Raw genomic sequence first — 21,606 nt, forward strand, 5'->3', positions numbered from 1 at the left:
CTTTTTATTTAGTTATATTAGCTAGACAAAAATATATTTTTCTGTGACTTTTGCCAATAATTATTCAACGATATAAAAATTATATATTTTAGTTATTATCTTATTAAAATGCAATTAATTCAAAAAAGAGCTACGTATTTAGACATTGCTATGATATATATATATACTTAATAAGCTACTCAAACAATTCGATACTATTGTATTATTTTTTTTTATAATAGTTATAACTCTATTATAATATTTTATACACTTTATTATTAATGTAATTATTTAAAAAAAAAATAATTTTATTTAAATTTAATACCTATGCATGGAATATAATTAGATTTAATTACATAGTATAGTATGAAAATGCAATTGCATTTTTTATATATATTTTTTTTAGTTGAAAGTTTTATTTATTTATTTATTTATTTTTTTTAATGGATTTGCTCTCGAAGCTTCGTTCTGTGAATATATTTTTTCAAATATATCGATCAAATACTGTTAATATGTTTATACTAACGCAGTTGAGGCCATATGTCAGACATGCTGGAGTTCCAGAGAGTCATGTCAAAATCATTTTCGTTGGCTGGAAATATGACAGATTCGTGAAGACTTGTCTGCGAAGAGGGCGGTGAATCATCTTCTGACTGGAGTGGCAAAAACGAACAACAATGGTATGCATATGATAGCACCAAAGATTGAATTCTGGGAAAATGTTCAGGAGTTGGAAATTGTCTCAAGTTCGGGTTATTAAACGTTTTTAAGTGTAGCAATCTCTCCAGACCTTTGGTAGGCAGATGTTCAAATACGTTTTTTCCCACGTTTCTGTAAATAGTTTGTATTGCTCATTTTCAAAATATATGATTGATACCTTAATATAATATTATACATCAGCAGATACGTACAAGTCTTCCAGTTGGCTAAATGACAAAAAAGTTTCGTCATCAATACGGTCAATTTTGTTCGATTCAAGATCCCTGGAAAAAATAAAAATGAATTATGATTATTATGGCGCCATCTATGAGCGTTATTCTCGGTCGAGATGTTTCACTAGCAGTGATCATAATATTTTCTATTTTAAATGTGGCAGTGACATCTAGTGGTAGTGTAATCATCACACTTACAAGACTTTAAGCTGAACTAATCCTTGGAAGGCGTCTCTGGGTACCGAAGTTATATAATTGTGACCAAGTAAAAGGTCGTGGAGATGAGACAGATTACGGAACAATGATCCGTCCAATGACGCTATATGGTTATTTGCCAAATCTCTGAAAAATCAATTTTGAATAAATCTTATGCTTTATGATTTGTTTGTAATTTTATGTTATCTATTTTAATGAAATAAATTATCAAATTAAATTAAACAGTTCATAATTTTACATTGAAATTAAATTGTTTTTATAACACGCAATCTTGCGTTGTATTTTGATTATGTATAATTGTTACACCTAACATCTTCATGAAATTATATTAATCATAAAAAATAAATAGTAATGAGTTTTTGTATTTTTTTTAAATTATTTTGTTGAATTTATAAAATTTAAATCAATCATAGCATTAAATAAAATATTTTATGAAAATCATATTATAAATATGTCAAAATAAAAATTAACTCACAACACTCTGAGTTCTTTACACTTATTGAGATTCGGTATCCTAGATAATCTGTTCCATTTGATGTCACTAAAGTAACATACACGAAAATTCAATAATTTATAACGTTTTGATTCATTCTTACATCGGCAAAGTAGTATCACTTACAGGCTTTTTAATTTAGGACACGTCGTACACAGCGTATCAGGTATCGAATAAATGCTCGCCCTGTCGATTCGGAGCACTTCGAGCGCTGACGTGCCGTTAAGATTCGGAAATTCTGTGAGTTCCCTGGCCTCTGACAATACTCTAGAACAATAATTATTATTGTTAATAATATAACACACTGAGACGTAAAAATGTGTTAAATCTAAGAGCAGTTATACTCACAGTTTTCTTAATTTCGGTAGGGAAGCGAAAGCATATGGGTGCACGCCAATCAAAGGGTTGCCTTTGAGCTCGAGCAACGCTAGACCTTGTGATCGTTGCAACACTCCTTCTGGCACGAACTTAATATTATTACCAGACAATGACCTGAAACAAACCCCAAATATAATATCAATATTGTCGTTTTATTAATACCTTAGCTCCATACACAATATTATGCATGTTATAATAATATGTAATATACATATAATACAATACTACGTGAAATCCATACTCTATGGTTGATATAATACGATATAACAAACAAACTAAATTTTATTACCAAAACTCTAAATAACACGTGTCCTGAAAATATTTTTATGATATGAATTTTACCCCATACTAAAAATCTCGTATTATTTTAGTCATAAATTGCCAGAAGATCTGAAATAATGTTTTGATAAGTCTTTCGAGAAGCGACCGCAACGGGGATAGAACCTTTTTGTTTCAAGTACTACACTTTTTATTTTCGCCACACTTATACGAGTATAATAACTTAACCTAAGCTGTATAGTGTATATCATATATTATACGGTATACATTATTATGAAGTATAAAATTTATTTAAAGATAACTGCACAGTATGGTAAAACCATGTCATTCATTCATGTCTCGACTTTATTTTACCCAAAATATCCCCTATAACAAATCCTAACACTATTCTTTTAAAATTTTCATAAAATTATGTTATTTATAAATGACATATAACTTACTCCAAGGACCTTATTTTCTACAGTGTTTTTTCATTTTTCATTTTTTTTTACTTTCCATAATAGTATTCTACATATCATAATATCTCTTTACGACTTTAGTGCACTTACCCACTTTACTTGACACATTTCTTTTTTTCCTAATGTGTGTATAATAATATTTGTATATAAACGTATATTACGTATCTGAAATGTATCTAATATTTGTATTTATTTCGATGTTCGTATTATCTTTTTATATTTATTTTTTCTCCAAATGTACATATAAATGTATTATACCTAAATTTGTTCTAGAAATATTATACATAAATATATTAAACTATTTTTTTAACATAGAAGTAATCCAAAAATAACTATACTCGAGTAGAAATGCATGATGTACATTTAAACTAAATTATAATTATTTAAATTACAATGGTACATTATTAAATAAAAAACACAAATGAAGAATATCGGTAGTCTATTAACAGTTCCATTTGATTAATGTTATTTATTGTTTTTAATTAGATTATATAATAATTAACTAATTCAAAACCCAATAAATTGAAACCATTACAATACAAATACTACAAACAGAAGGATTTAATTTTAAACGAAAGACAAAATACATTATTATACATTTATGTGTATATATAAATTTAAAATAATTATATTACGACTACTTACTATTATTGTTATTATTTCATAATACTGTGTCATTAAACATATTTACGCTGTACATAAAATAGTTTTATTGTATCAAGCTTATAAAGAACATCGTAAGCTATTTTATATTAGTTCGTTTATTATTTTTTGGAACGTATTCAAAGTTTATTCCAAAGATTAACAATAATTATTTATTAATTTTAGCTATAACCAAAACTATTGGACTTATTCCAAATAGTAAATTTATAAACATTCATAGATGTGTAATTAATTTAGGTACATATTAAAAATCAAACTAGAAAAATCTTTGTCTCAATATGGCGTTAAAACAGTTTAAGTAGGTACTTAGTATCATGAATTGTATAGATACCTAAACATTTTTGTATTCAAGATAACGAATGGAGCTGAAAAATAAATATTTTGTTTTGGTGTTTATATTTTGGCAACATAAAAGATATTAAAAAATATATATTATCTTTTACATTGAATGGTACTTTTTAAATATATTACGTTATAAAATAAATAAATATTTTTTCGGATCTTGAAGGTGTTGAAAAAGATAAAGCATTGGTGTTTCAAACTGTTTTAATCTCTTTTTTAAGTGAAAAACCCGAGAAAAATTTATAATTCCATCGTTTGAAATAGCTAGTAAATCGTTAAAACTCTGTACGAAAGCTATTAAAAACTAAAAAATGTAGTATTAAATTATATACGTTTAATTCATTTTTTACGTCTCAAATAAATTTATAACTTTCAAGTACACCTATATATACATTCAAATTAAATTTATTGTACATAAAAATTATAACTATAAAAGTGAAAATGAAATTCTTAAGTTAATATTATTACATTATAATTTCTAAATATTACAATATTTAAATAATTTTGGGACATAAATGATAACGATCATAATGATAGTCAAATATTCTAAAGCTACAAAAAAACTTATTCTTGTTCATTTTATTTTTAATTGTTACCATTTTTATTTGTATAGATCTTACAAAGTCTATGATTATTGTTTAGGTTTAATTTAATTAAAATCTCTAACTATACATTATGAAGTTATAAGATTGTAATTTCCATTATAAAAAGAATCTTACTCGTAACAATTCTGATATTTTTTAATTAAGTCGAAATTTCAATGCAAATTGCGTTATTTATTCATTTAAATATATAAGCAGGTACATAAAATAAATATTTACAAAAATTTGGAATATGTTTTTTAGCATATTTGTGAATGCGAATTCCATGATATAGCTTACCTACTTTTATTTTATAGTAAATTTATTTTATTTTTAGTGCTTTAAGAATGAAAAGTTTGCAAAAAATTATGTCGTTGAAAGTGAAAAAGTATAGACAATAGACAATTGGGAATTTATAAACTCATGAATAGAGCTTGTTAGTAAAAAGTATGGAGGAGGGGACCATATAAACGAGGTGCAAAAACCAAAACCCAAGTGGACGAGCATTATTGTGACTCATCTGCCAAAAACCGTCTAACACATTCCAATGAGTTAAAGCCGCAAATTTCGTACATGTGTGTGCACGGATATATAAACGTGGTTCATACATATTATTTATTAAAAAATATTTACAATAATAATAATAATCATCTTACAGCTCCTGAAGAGATGTCAACTTGGCAAGAGCGACCGGGATCGTATCCAACTGATTGTCGTCGAGTTCCCTGGAAAATACACACGAGATTTAATACGCATTACATACGTACCGTATTTTATATTATTATATATTATATTATATTATATAAACGGACGCGAAAAACGAGAAAAATGGAGGATGTAATGTATAGTAATATACGTAATAATCCTTCGTCTCGTAAAATCCGATTTTATTGTTATTATATTACGAAAGCTGAGATAAAATATCTTGCAACAATCATAAACGCCCTCCGATTTATTATGTGCAGCGTGAGACGGCAGCAGCGGTGGCGGTGATGGTGACGTTTTCCATGAGAGGTCTTCGACCCAACGCGAAAATAAATAATAATAATAAAAAGCGATACCGAAAGACAGACGACCGACGACGATTGCAACCCATTGACCCCGTCGGTTCGGTTAAATACGCCGTGAAATAAGCTTTCCCCCGATGACGCCAGTGTTGTATATTTTAGGAATGAAAAAAACGTGTGTGGTTTTACAAGGATTCAACGGCGGCAAATTGACGAGGATGATAAAAGTTTTTTTATCCGTTTATACTCCTAGTAAGTACAATGCGCCTACATCAATACTGTAATTATGATTATGCTATACAATAAATTGCTTTCCTTTTGTCATAGTTTAGTATCCCTAACTGATCCTAAACGGAGCGTAAATGTATTGATTTTAGATTTATGTGTATGTGTATGTATGTGTATTTTTTTGTGTGTCTGTCATCAACTTTTAGAGCTGCAAAAATGTCAAGATTTTAAACTTCAATATCTGCTCTGATAGAAAAGTGAATCTAGTACCAACTTTGAAGGGTCAAAAGCAAATTCTTAGTACTTTTTTAATAATTAAGAAAAACGGAAATTTTTTTTATCAAAACCAGTTTTTGACTTTCGATTTCATTTTTTGATATACTTTAAAAACGAACAACCGTTGACATACCTGTTTCTAACTATGGTCACAATCTTTTTGCATATCTCACGCTAAGCTTTGTCAACCTTTATAATAATATACAACACGGATTCATCGTATAAGTGTTGTGCTGTGTTTTTTTCCTGTTTTTACTATCCTCCACGTGGAAAACAAATAAAATAAAAGGCGGAGTTTTTGGTTTTATTATCACTCCAGTCGACGATTTAAAACGATTAATCCCCGGAGGGTGTATCTAGAAAATGTTTTTTCTGCTGTAGAGAACTTCGGCGTTGTGCGTTATTTGGCTTTCCGGGAAAATGAACCGGAAAGCAGTCAGCGGAAAATCAAAATTATTTTGGCCCACTTAACAACGACTACACAAAAAGTGATACCCAGCCAACTGACCACCATCGACACCACACCTCCACCGCCATCGCCATTAACAACGACGCCACTGCTGTCGCCGGACTCACTGCTATCTAACAGTACAATAAAAACAATGATTTTAAAGTGCCTCTGTATTTTTTGTTAGATAAGATAAAAATGATAATAAACAATTTCTACAAAAACGGTCTTGATATAACAAATCGATTATAATTATAGGTGGAGAACGAAAAAACTCTATATTACCCCACGTTAAATTTTGTATAAATTTACGGTAGTACATAATTTAATTCATTGGGTTTTAATTAAAATATTTACAAGTAAACATTAGGTTTCGACGTAAATTATACACCTTTAATCAAAATATTATCAGCATTTCATATGTTAGAGTGAATAAATACCAAAAACAATTTCAATTTTATGTTTACAAAATTAAAAATCAAAAATTAAATTTAAATCCACGGTACAAAAGTTATTGAAAATAATTATTTCTATTATAAAATTACTATAATTTTATAAAGGTTTAAATCTTTTTTTTCTTTAATATGCTTTTGTGTTTTGTAAAAAATGATATACGAGTAATACATATCTGAAAGCAACCTTTAAATTATGCAAAATAATAAATAAATTGTATTAATTAGTCTTAACGACACCTCTCTTGGGAAGGAACATCTGCAACCGGTGCTTCATATCTGCTATCTAGTCATTTACATTAAAGATTCCAAAAGTCACTTACAAGATATTTTAAAACTACACCAGCTGTTATTCGGCACAATTAAAGATTTTCTAAACTATAAATTGGTGTAAACTGTAAGCTATAAGTATAATTACCTTACTAAAAACATTGCTATTGTATTTTTGGTCTTAATATATTATATTTATGTATATATAATATATATATATATATAAATAATAACTTTGAACTATATTTAAAATAATATTAAGTTTAATAATATTATAAGTTGTACGAAACAAAAATAATTTATGTAAAAACTTTAGCAGAACAATGCGTAACTTCAATACAATTCTAAGCTATGAAAAATGAATTTATTTAATGATATTAGTTTACCAGAAATAAATTATATTATCTTGTTGATTAAATTATAACTTATAAGTTAAAACTTATGAGTATGAGTATTAAAATGATAATTTAATAATTGCTATTTTAAACTTAATGATATATTAATTATAATATATAAGTACAAAAAAAAAATAATAATAATATAATATTAATGTATTGAATTTTTGATATACTTAGGTATCTGTTATACAGATTATATCAGATCAAAAATTCTATACATTGTACTATATAAGTACGTTCCTGTTTAAAAGAAAATCAAATAAAATATTTTTAAAGACATAATATTTTATAATATTTTTTAATTTTGTTTAAGGTTTTGTTTATATAATTTTTATATGATATGCATAATGGTAATACAAATATTAAATACAAAAGAAAATATTTCAAAAATGATTTTAATGATTTAACCAAACCTAACCTAACAAAATTTGCAATGATTCAAGAATATAATTTATTACAAGCATAAAAATAAACTAAGGATGTTCTATATCATTGTTAATGCATTTAGATACTACATAAAAATAAATTAGCTCTATAATTAAAAAATTGCAGATATATTGTGTCTCCATACTAATACAAATTAAATTTAAATACAAGTGCTATAGTTGATTAATATTAATAATTTCTATAAAAATAATCTAGACATTTTTATGACATAATACAATTAAAAATATTGATAGCTAATACTCACAATATTTTCAAAGAAGTAAGGCTCTCAAACGCAGTTTCATCCACGAATTCGATTTGATTTCTCTTAAGTAGCCTATAAATATGATACTTAGTGAGAACTTTTATATATTGTAAAAATAAATGTTTTTAAACTAATACAGTTTTATCATAATACAAAAGAGCAAGTTAAAATAAATAATATTAAATTAAAAGTTTTTAATCGATTAAAAATATAATTGTTTTTATTTTATTTTTGTCTAGTAATAACTAATAATTAACATGGCTAAAATAAAATAAATATTTAGTTTTATGAAATTTTCTAAGAGTATTATAATTCATACTATGTTGCTATTATCTTTTAACCGAACAAATATATTTATGTGAAGCAAATCTATAATAAATGGTTTTTATTACACATAAAAATATATATTATTAGATTTTAATATATTATACGAAAAAAATATGATATGTACATACAATAACTTATTGCACTAAATCACGAAATAGGCAAAACTTATAATGTGTATAATGTGTTTAAAATGGTCAAAAATATACTTCAAAATAATATACCGTAAATATTGTTTTATTTATAGCTTTTAAAGTTATGTCACAAACAAAAGCCACTTTTAAGTATAGGGTTATAAAATTAAATATGTGTATTTTATATGTTTAAATAAATAATCCAACACGAAAAAAGTAGACAATAAAGAAGAAATATTTATAAATCAATATAATTAAAAATTGTTTTAAATAATCAAAGAATAACGCATTTAAATAACATTTAAATGTTGTATAATAACTAAGAAATTTAAAATGTAGAATATTTATTTAAATTGTGACACTAAAACTAAAAAATAATATATATATTTTGATTATTTGCATTAAGTGCCTAGGTATATTGAAACATAATATTAAAAATGGAGAAAAAAAAGTATAGTAAATATTCATTAAACAAAAATCAGTATTTTATACGAAAACAAAAAGTATCGAAACTTCTTATGATATTACATTGTATTTAGTTCCTTGTTCAAGTTTTATATTATTACTGTCACATTTAATATAGAACTATAGTTGATTCCCGCCATTGTATTCTTTTTTATTAAAAATAGTAATATCTATAATAACTTATAACATAAGCATCATAATATTTTATTTATTAAGATTGATTGCTTGTAAATTTTGTTTATATTTAGTATCCGTGTAAAGTTGTAACATTGTTATAAAAAATAATGTGTAATACATATTAAAAATTATATATTTACAGAAAAAAACTATTTATATATACTTACAATATGACCAGATTGGGTAACGAGGAAAATGAGTCATTTGAAATATCTACAATTGAATTACTTCCCAAGTTTCTGTAATTAAATATTAAAATTAATGTATAAATGTATCATCATATAAACAATGATAGAATATAATTAATAAATTACACAAATATAAAACATAACTACAATAAAGTTATCAAAATATTATTATTATGTATTATAATAATTATATTATCCAACTAACAAAAAAAGTTATATAAGTTATAATACGGCCATGCTTAAAGTTAGATAAAATTTAATATAATTTTACCTTTATTATATTTTATAAATATAGAATTTTTTTTTGAAGTGTCGATAAAATTTTTTTGGCGGAGTCAAAATATTTGAAAAATTAATACAAAGTTCCTCATAAGTTATTCTTATAGCGGTAAAAAAATTATAAGAATACATAGGCACAATTTTTTTTTATTAGCATTTGAAGTTCAGATTTTGACAAAAACTCGTAAAAATCATGGATATTTGCAAATTATTTTGTAGTTCAAAATTCTTAAAATTGTTTATATTTATATCTAACGTTAAATATTTAGACTGACAAATCATCTCTGTTCAGAATCGTTTTTCGTATACAATGATACCTATCATTGCATTCAAATTTAACCTACTCTAGTTCGAGATCCACCCCACCCCCTAATGTACAGCAGAGCGGTACCCACTTGCCGACTTTTTTAAATGTTATACCTATATAAGACAGTGTGATTAGTGAAATGTGATTGATTAGGTTAGAGGTTATAAATATAAGATCGAAATTATTACTTTTTTGTGTAATATAATCTCTGTAAATGGTATAAATAAAAGACATCGAATGATGAAGACTTTATAAGAATAAATAAAATCAAATACTTTTTCTTAAAATAAAAATAAACAATAATAATTCATTATTTATTTTGTAATTATCATTATAAAATGAAGTACACAAATATTAATGAAATGACTTAACATTTTATGAATGATCAATTTGGGAAAATTTAAATTAATACCTACGTATTAAAGCCATAAATTAATTTCAAAATATATTTATCGTTTAGCTAAAAAATAAAATAATGGAACAAAAAAATTATATTCATATTATTTAAACATATTATATATTCACATAACAAACAATGAATACATAGATAATAACATCCTTTCACATTCATAGTTGTTACGGTTAGGTACTGTATCAATAATTTTAAGTTATTTGTTTTCGATAATTTTGTTTTTATATTTTTACGTTAACAGTTTCAATAGGATATCATATTTTAAAAATTATGAATAAAAATTAATTTATTGAATTGTTGTATTAAAATGAAGTACAACAAAAATTCTATTCCGCTTTCTTTTTTATCATCATTGTTGCAGCCTTTATAGAAAAAAATAAAAAAATAGAAATAGAAATGCAACTGAATAAAATAATAACAACAAAAATCCTAAATAATAAAGTTTTCTCGTCACGCAACGCAGCCACTTGGCCCCTAAGGGGATTTTTATCGAGTCGCAAAACTGGCGACATGTGTACTAACAATAAAACCTGATCTTGTTCCTTTTTTACATCTGAAAATCATATACAAGTTTGGAGAAATACGAGATGTCGAATTCATACAAACCTAATTATTTCCAGAATACAATTTTATTTTTAAAAAATATTTAAAATCACCAAGAAGTTTCCACTGTAAATCAATAAATTAAACTTATTTTATTTTCCCTTTCATGTGTACTTAATAAAGATAATATTTTCATTTATTGATTGAATAGTATTAGCAAAGATAAGCTTTTATTGTGAATCTTTATTATATATTTATGGTAAGTCATAATAATAAGAAAATGAAATATTATTATATTTTAAAGTAACACAAAAACTTTTTAACAAATATAACTTATGAGTAATACTACGTAAAGCGATTAGGTATGTACTTAATCTATTCATAGTGTTCTTAATGTAAGTAGAAACTTGATAAAACATTAGAAACGATTCGTAACTAAAATAGCCTTTGTTGGCTCAAGTTGTAAAAAGTAAATTTACCTATCTCGTAAATTAATAATTTATAAGGATTAACATATTTTACAACCTCACATTAAGTATGGAAATAATTTCGTTATGTATACAAAAAATTGAATGAAATTTTAATTTTTTTCTGTCTAGATGTTACCTGAGATATTACATTATTATTATTATTGACATTTTTATTTCGTATAACTATGTTTATACTACGCCATGATATATATTACAATATAGTTACTTCTATTGATTTTTGATACCTACGCATGAATGCATCATTATTGCATATACATATCGCCTTACTTCTCCAATTTTAAATTTAACAAAATATATAATAGCAAGTGCATTTAGTGACATATTACTCGAGGAGGGAATATGGATATCGATGTGGATAATGGACATAAACATTTTCTTGACATTGTTTTTCAATAAATTATACATGCAGAGGAGAGTGCTTTTATAACAAAAAAAAAAAAAAAATCAACTCCATAGTTGTAGGTAAATATTTAACATTAAATGTCAAATAACAATAATAGTTAGTGATTAAATACAAATTTTTGATCCAGGAAAAATAAAAATGAGATAATATTCTAAGTGTACACCCACTATATTATTATATATAATTATAAATCGTTTAAATGAAGTATTCAAGTACAGTTATATAGCTTATAGTCTCACTCACTGAACGACCATGCTCTGGTGATAAATAGGTTCATCTCGTTGGTACACCAGCCGAATATCAAACAATTAAGGCAGACGAAGTTATTGTTGAGGTAAGTCTAATAAATGGAAATTTTAATTCTGTATTATAGAAATTAGGATTATTACTATGTATGAAATAATATAATAAAGTAATAATTTATTTATACATTTTTCCTAAATTTGTTATAACTTGTAGCATAACATATTATTTAATATCTCAGTTAGTGGGTTATTATATATGTGAATTTAGCAATATACCTGGTTTTAACGTTATTCAGTCATTATAATTTTAAGACAACTTTGAGAATGAAAGGACGTAGAAAAGATCCTAAATATGCCACTGTTTACATTGTTTAACTAACTTTTATTATAATTTAAAATGTATTACATTTTTTATGAATACATTTCTAAACTTAGTTGAAATCAATTTTTATTTTTTTATTTTTTGTATTTATTTTATTAAAAAAAGCATAAGCTATACTTATTATTTATTAATAATAAACTAAGTATGAATTGATACTCACAATGCTTCTAAGGTAGGGACTAGGCTTAACGCTTGTTTAGGAACTTTAGTGAGTTTGTTATTTTCCAGTCGAAGATTCCTTAATTGAGATAGTTGGTCGAAACACCGATCGTCGATCTCAGTCAAATGGTTTTGATCTAGTTGTCTAAAAATGAAAATAAAATAATTTCAAAAATAACTTAAATAAATAAAAAATAACTCAATGTCATTGTTTTTCTTGCAATAATAATATTTACCCTACCACATAATATGATCAATTTTATGTTTAAAAAAAATACCACCATATACGATAGTCCATATTTTTCATGGTCATCGTTGAGTTTCATATTTTTTTTTTTACTTTTTTCACAACTACTGGCTGTAATAACCAAACATTTAGGTGGAACACCGCAAAAATGGTGAACCCAAAAGCTTTAATACGACAACGATAAGGTTTATGCTAATGCGTTTAGGATAAAGAACATGGTAAACAAAAAAACTATTCGAGTTTTATTCTTACAAGGACGACAGTTGTCTGAAACTCTGGAATGTTTCACATGGCGCCCGGACAAGTTGACATTTCTGGAACGACCTATATATAAAAAAAAATAGTGGTAATACGTTACTTTTTATATTTATATAAACTTTATTTTATACACCATCTAAGTCCATCTTTGCGTAATGGTTTTCAATTCATATTATATATATATTTTTTAACCAAACATTTCGATTTTTTATGAATTCTATTATTTCCAGAGAAAAGGAAATCGTCAAAACCGTAAATTCTCGTTTCAATAGCTCTAGGAAAAAAGAAAACTTTTGGACTACATCCAGTCTTTTGATAATAATTGCCTTTGAATTTCTGTGGAGAGGTGTTTGTTAATCGAATGAGAGAATAAAAGGCATGGATAAATTTATTATGGAAGAAAAACGAGTTGACAAAAATAAAAAAAATTACCAATGAACGATTTAGAAGTTTAATGGACTGTATTTTAAGAATTTATTATAGATTTGAGATAAAATTTGTCATGCTTAGAACGAATGTTTGGCATTCCTCCACGATTTAAACATGCTTAGGGTATATGAAAATAATGATATATTTCTTTTATAATATTTCTTTTAAGTTGTCTTTAAAGAACAATTGATTTAGATCTTTATATATATATATTATATACATTATACACATATGTATTTATAAATTATCCGACATCCGTGTTATATTTTTATTAATCACTTTAAAACTACTTACAGACGTTTTAACCATATATTGTTTAGAAATGCTCCGGGGTGTATCTCTTTGATAGGATTATCAGCTAATACCCTGAAACAATAAAAATAAATATTTAGAAATGTTTTTAAATATAATTTTAAATTACCGTGTGATAAAATTCTTGATTTAATACCATTGACAATACATATAATCATACATTATTCATTACCATAAAAAAATATATATCTACGCATATACTAATATCTCCATTTTAACAAAATCCAAAATGGAAGTTATTATAAGAATTAGCCAATAAGCACTATATCATTAAAAATTGTCAAAATAAAATAAATTTATAAATTGTTTAATATAATAATTGTAATTCACATTATTTATCAACAATTTAAAACGGTGATGTATCATAATATTATTCAAATAACCAAATAACCGATGTAATACATATTTTTCTTTTTTTAACACCTACTAATCTTTTTCAATTGTAATAATAACATGCAACGACATTGCATATTTTTGATAGTTTTGGTTAATTTATCTACGTTTTTACGGTTTTATTAGTTTTATAACACCTCACAATGATTCTAAATTATAGTATTATATGCTTTTATTGCTGCGTGTTTGGTTGATTTTATATGATCAAATAAGCGTCTAGTATAATTTAACATTGTAATACAATCAATATCATAAATGCATAAATTTATAAATTGTAAGTGAAAGTATGAAATATATTTAAGATTCCAAGTATGTGATACATTTTTAATAAATTATTTTTTTATGTTTACATTTATACTCCTATCTTATGTATAGACGACACATATTCAAATTATTATTTAGTTACCATTCAATATAATATAATGCATTACAACAGTATACAATATACATTTAAGTAATTTAATGAATATTAGTTATAATGCATACCTAGGTACTTATATTATACATAAATACATTTTTTTTTCATGGTGTATTGTCATTTATACATTGTATATTATAATACATTATGTTCAATGAAAATGACTAGTTTTCTATCATTAATTAACATTTTAATACGTTAAATAAAAATGTATACGTTTTTTAAAAATATTAAACACAGTTCTAAGTGTATTATACCATATTAATTAATAATGCTTAATAATTACAATTTGGTAATTACAAATATAACACATTCGCTTAGTATTACCTATATATAAAAAATATTGTTATTGATAATATTATGTTGTATTCAAATATCTGTCTATTTAATTTTTAAATCAAAATTTATTCAAGAGTAATACAGTACTTAAAATAATTTATATTATTCTAACTGTATTATTATATTGAATTTATGGAAAAACTCTAGTACTACTAAATATGACTATTTATAATTTAAAAATAACCAATAAATTTAAATTTATCTATATTAATACGTCATAAAGATGCAATTATTATTATAATATTGTTATAGATACCAAATAAATCATTTCAATAACTTTTAAGTATATATTATTTTTTAATTACAAATATTTTATTACATTTATTAAAAGAACTTTGAAAAAAATAATTTAATGTTTGTTTTTAATGATATTTATAAAGGTTTCAAGTATTTATTTAAATTTATATATTATTATATACCTAATACATTATATTATTATAGCTTTGTTTGTAATGGCATAAACTAGATATGAAAAATAAAATAAGGCGCATAACCTTTTTTGATTTTTATCTTACTGGTTAAGTTCTATAATAAAAACTAGAAATAGGGTTTAAATATTAAAAGAAAAGTAAAAAGTTATATATCCAAGTAAACAATAAAACTTTACCAAATACTTTAGTAGGTAGTGGTGTTACAAGGATGCAATCAAAATATTAAATCGAACTAAACTTCTCAGATAAAAAATATATTAGGATGTTTAAAATTATTATTTTGAAAACATTAATAAACTGTGAAACTATTCAATAACATTTAATGTTCTTTGAAACAATATAATATATTTCTAGATACTGCTTGTATATAAAATTGTTCGGAACTTAAAAAAAAACCATACCTAATTTATTAAACTATCAAGAACTTTTTTTATCCGTTTCTACAAATTTGATGCATTACAATATTGAATACATTATAATATAAATATAATATTATGTAGAATGGATATATATAATATCATGTATATGTCTATAGTCATTATCTGATATTATAACTAAATCTCTTTAATCGACTTTTCATAAAGTAGACTTTAGATTGTAGATGCATGATAATTATATAATACGACACCACATTACTAAGAACGTCCATATTGACTTATTAACAACACTATGATTTATATTATAGAATAAAATCAAGACGCATAAGCTACTTAGAAATAAATATAATAATATATTTTATTTTTATTTTTTTTTTTTTTAAATACAAATCGAAAATCATTATCTTGATCAATGTATATTTTCTAATTAAAATAAAATTACAATATTTCTGAATAGTTTGAATTGTTTAAAGTAGTCATTCTTGTGATGGTACATTTTAGAAGAAAATATTTTTTATTATTTATTAGTACTGTTTATTCTTGTAATTTTTAATTTTTTTGATAATAACTGGTATTATTAATTATTTGAATTACAATGGTTGTATTTAAACTTTGATATAAAAGTATTGAAAATTTTTTATAAGAAAGTTTTTATATTTTCTTTTTCATTTACCTTCTATATACAATTGAAATATTTTCTTTTCATATATTCGATTGTTTTCTCTTAAACTGTGATATAATTAGTTCTTTAAATAACATGAAAACATAAAAAAAAAAATTTCCTAATTATTCAAGAAATAAGTGTTTATGTCAAAGTAAGCACTATGTAAAAATTTAATTATTTTGTTTTCAATAAAACTTTAGCTCACACTTAAAAGGAGATTTATAAATATAATAGAAACTAAGTGCTTATTTATTGTATCACTGTGATTGATAAAAATACGAATGCTTATCATTTTTATTAATAACAGAATGAGAGAAAAATATGATTTATTTCTGATTTATAGAACTACATGAGAAACTTATTATGATATTATGATACCTAAATATTATACAATATGAACAAAATAATGTCCCACCTACAATACAATTTTTTTATTTTAAACTTTATCGTAATAATAATAATAATAATTTATCAAAAAAAGTACCAACATTTTTTATTTAAATCTGTATTATCTGTATTATTTTATTTTAAATTATAAAATTATAATACTTGTCGTCATAAGTTTTTAATTCATCCAATAATAAAAGTTTTAAGTGTTTTTTTTACAATTGGAAATAAACAAAATGTAATGATTTATAATATATATATATTAAAATAGTTCTCTTTCCCAATTTAAATATTCAATTTACAAGCAACACATTTTAATTTCCAATCTTAAATTAATTAATTTTTCTTTCTTATATATTCTAGTTTATCTAATGTTTTATTCTTCGGAGTAAAAAAAAAATATCAATCAACTAATGTATCGATTTAAATCATGGATTTTATTTCTAATTGATCTGTATTTTGCATTAACGTCTATATTAACCTAACGAATATTTATAATAAAATATGTTTTTTTCTATAGCATTGGTATCACTTGTATAAGTATAACTTACAATTCATAGTTTAAGCAAATATTATTAAATAAATACGCACAAGACATACATGATTTATGAATCATATTCTGTCATTTTCTTCATTTTATAAAATGTCTAAAGCTAACAAAAAATTTGGTAAGATTTACATTTTTAGTAACTTGTGTATTCATATTATAAAAAAATATATATAAAAATAAAGAAAAGAGTAACATACAAAGAGAAAAACATACATTGCTTGTTACTCTATTACTATAAGTTCATAATAATGTACGGAATATTATTTGAAAAACTATATTTTTTACTAAGCTGCACTTATTATAGTGATTAAGTTTATACATAATATAAAATTGCGTAGTAATAAATTAAGTAATAAACTAACCAATTCATATTATAAATAAGGTAGGTATATAATAAGATATTTTATGAAGCAGGTCGTAATAATATTTAAAACGAACTTTTAAATTAACTTATAAATTAATATTATTATAAAATACAATAATAATTAAACTATTTACTAGAATATAGTTTTTAAACTATATAATATTATGAAGTGACAAAATTATTAATTTTAACATGATACCAATGTATAGTTTTATATACATTGAATAACTTAGTTACCTTAAATACGAATCATAATATAATTTATATTTATTTGTTTTAATTAAATACAATGGTTATTTATCCATATTTGATAGTAAACAACAAATATCAATTATCTGCGGGAACTTTTTAAAAATCACTTATAGTGTATTACATAGTAATGAAGTAGTGTATTCAAGTACAATTTATAATAATCTTGTATATAATTTTTGAGCGATACATAACATGTAATTTAATTGAATGACGTTATAATTTATGAGAAGTGTTTGATGATTTTACTTAAAACGTTTTCGAATTCAATCAATCAACTATAATAAATTGAATACAATTTGATAGCTTAATGTTCAATGTTCATCATATCGCTATAGTATCGTAAAGAAAACTTTTCAGATTACCGCAGTCTTTCAAGTATTTACACTTATTCTTATAAGTCTTATTTTATTTCATATAAATATATATTTCTCCACACGATTTCAGAATCATATATAAACACAAAAAAAGATTAGGGTATGTTTTTAGATTGGGGGGTGGAGACGTTTGGTCGTTTTGATTAGGTTATGGGCGTGCATTTCTAAAATACATATATATTATATACGATTGCCACTCTCATCTATGTTTTAGTTCACTACTCGGTCATTTTCTCGTGGGACATATTATTATAAAACGTTTTAAAACGTTACAGTACATATTATACATAATGTTAATGAACATTTATATGAATAAGTTGAACGTGAAATGTTAAATTGACTCCCTAGACGATGTTGGCCATTTTTAACTGACAAGTATAACTCGTTAAAATGTAATGCAAATGTTATTAGCTATATAATGACGATATGTGAGTTGCTATAAATCATGTCTATAGTTTACTTAGAACGCTGTCGTGAAATAATAATTTTTTTGAGATTATGTGTTTTTACATTGACAAAATAAAACTTAATAATTTTAATAAAAATATAATATCATAAAAAAATATTGTTTAATGAAACATAAGTGAATTACAATTAATTAAATTTGACATATCAATTAAAACAGTTTATTAATGGTATTTTTATTGTTAATTTTATCAAACCATAAATTATATACCTAATAATGTTAAATTATTAAAATGTCTAAAATTTAATATGCATTTCATAATATATTAAATTACTTTACTTCATAATGTTGGTATCTAGCATATGATTAATGACTTATGTCAATAAAGTAGTGTAGAACTACTGCAATAGTAAGTAAAGTAGTAGAATGTTTTAAAAAGGCCTCACGCAAACTTGACAAAAATATACTTAAAAAAATAACATAGATTTTACAACAAGTTTGCTAAGCTATCGTAATAAATAACTTTAAATTCTTACTCAAAACTTATAAATTATATATATATTTAAAATACTATAACATCTGTCTTTATTAAAATTTAAACTCAGTAATAGTTTAGGAGATTAGTAAAGTTAAAAAGAACAAAACAATATTTTTAGAACAGTTTATTAATCCCCACACCTGTATTAAATTAATAATGTGTTCGAACTTCACTCTGTGTTATTTCCTCATATGTTTACACTATGCCTACAAATATGAACATTTCTGAAAAAAAAATATTTCTAAATTTTGGATTTCAATCAATATCTTAAAGATTATACAGCATTATTTAATATTTCTGGACAAAAACAATTTTTTCGGAAAAATATAAAAAAAAACCAGAAGGTAAAAACATTCCTTGCTCAATCAGTGAGTAAAAGATTACCTATACATTGCATACAATTTTAACAAAAAATTAAATTGTTTGTATTTTATCATTGTTAAACTAAGAAACGAAAAAACAGATTACCAGTTCCTTGTTCTTGTGTAAATCTTAAAATTATAATTATAGAAAAGTATTTTTTAAACGTAACTAAAGTATATGAAAAATTTACTATATATAGTTGTGTACATTAGATATATTAGTTTTATTTAAAAATATCCATAAACATTTACTTCAATAATTATTAAAATATGATTAGATTTTATAGGTTAGCATGTAAAAAACAACAAAATGATGAAAAAAGGTAAAAAAAAAAAAATAGGTTATTAATATTAATAATAGCTATAATATATAAATGCATTAATATTACCTTGGAAATCATTAAAATGATAAATACCTAATTTGATAAATCCTAAATACAAAAATATTTAATATTTCTCATTTTCTTATTAATGTAAAAAGAAATATTATACTACATTACTTATTTGTCATTTGGATAACTGTTTTGAAGAGAAAACAACTTTAAAAGCTTAATGTAAAGAAAATTATAGTATTTTGTAGATAGTTTAATAGTGGTAGTTATAGGTAATAAAATAATATTTTTCAAAACGTTTAATGCAAATAAAAAATTAAATTGTTAATAATATATAATACATAAAATGATAACATCAGAAAATCAGTGTTTCGAATGTAAAGTTTTTTTTTTTTTATTTATATATTATACCTACATAGAATCAGTTTATAACGAATATCAGGTAATTGTTTTAGATTAAAATCACTTTTATAGAAACAACTAATTATTATATTAGACACTGAATTTGTGATATAACGTTTGAAAAAGTAAACCATAACATTTTAAAACAAATCTGTTGGGTGCGAAGTTTTGTTAAAATTACAGTTGTTTAAATTTCCTAATTTCTTCAGAACTTATATGTTATGTTCTTTATTTTTAAAGAAACTAGAAAGATTGATAAATTGAAAAATCAAAGTATCAATTAGACTTTATTTTCAATCGATAGTTAGGAGTATTTGTAAGTTTTGAACCACTCCTTTTGACCAACAAAGTGTTCTTGAACATTTTATTTCTATATACATAACGTGGTTAAACCGATACGTGCTTAGTTCTGTGCAAACTAAAGTACACTAAGTAGTTATTTTTCTAATTTGTAACCAATACAAGACTCTTAAGATTATGAACTTTCATTGATTTTTCCATTAATATAATTATGATTTTAATTTTTTATTTAAAAACTTATTTTAACAAAATAATCTTTTATTTTCTTAGAAAAAACATGCATGTTATTAAAAGTTACCAAAAATTGGTTTTAAGCAATAGTAACTAATTTTTCTAGAGTAATTTAAAATTATATCCATTTAGAATGAACCATTTTATGGACGGTTAACGATTCTTCAAACACTCAAAAAGTCCTGTACAAATCCGAATTCCCTAAATAATAGTCATTTAATCAACTTATACTTTTATCAACAGCACGAGAACAAATTCCTCTTAAAGTGGACTGAGAATATAAAACGTTCAACCTGACAAATTTTACGGACACGACGTGACCGAAAAACGTCAGTACATTCATGAAAGTGACTAATATTGTACCCATTATTACAATACATTTGTAACATTTATATCAGAAAAAACCTTATTGAAATTAAGTATATATGTATATACTTCAACAATGTACATTTTTCTAAAATAATCGTAACATTTTTTTTCTTTTATTTGTAAATGTAAATAATGTTTAAAATTTAAAACCATTTAATTATATATTTATAATATACATATAATACAAATAGTTTTTCAAGCATACATAACACTTCACAACCTTTAAGTATTCAATACGAATTTATTGAACTAGAGTATTTGAAATTTGATA

The 21,606-nt window shown here is 23.7% G+C and overlaps 1 protein-coding gene across 1 annotated transcript in view; it reads right to left on the minus strand.

Moving 5' to 3' along the window:
• The window catches only part of LOC114125461 (leucine-rich repeat-containing G-protein coupled receptor 5), a 77,492-nt gene that overhangs the window by 4,845 nt on the left and 51,041 nt on the right, over positions 1–21,606 (minus strand). Inside the window, exons 4-15 of the mRNA XM_027989116.2 lie at positions 13,829–13,900; positions 13,100–13,171; positions 12,602–12,745; positions 9,359–9,430; positions 8,092–8,163; positions 4,978–5,046; positions 1,969–2,112; positions 1,747–1,887; positions 1,603–1,668; positions 1,110–1,253; positions 891–962; positions 506–810 (exon numbers count right to left, since the gene is read on the minus strand). Coding sequence (XP_027844917.2) covers positions 506–810; positions 891–962; positions 1,110–1,253; positions 1,603–1,668; positions 1,747–1,887; positions 1,969–2,112; positions 4,978–5,046; positions 8,092–8,163; positions 9,359–9,430; positions 12,602–12,745; positions 13,100–13,171; positions 13,829–13,900 — 1,373 coding nt within the window. The remainder of the gene's footprint in view (positions 1–505; positions 811–890; positions 963–1,109; positions 1,254–1,602; positions 1,669–1,746; positions 1,888–1,968; positions 2,113–4,977; positions 5,047–8,091; positions 8,164–9,358; positions 9,431–12,601; positions 12,746–13,099; positions 13,172–13,828; positions 13,901–21,606) is intronic.

The sequence above is a fragment of the Aphis gossypii genome, chromosome 2 (genome assembly GCF_020184175.1).
Source record: "Aphis gossypii isolate Hap1 chromosome 2, ASM2018417v2, whole genome shotgun sequence".
In the NCBI taxonomy this organism is placed as follows: Eukaryota; Metazoa; Arthropoda; class Insecta; order Hemiptera; family Aphididae; genus Aphis; species Aphis gossypii.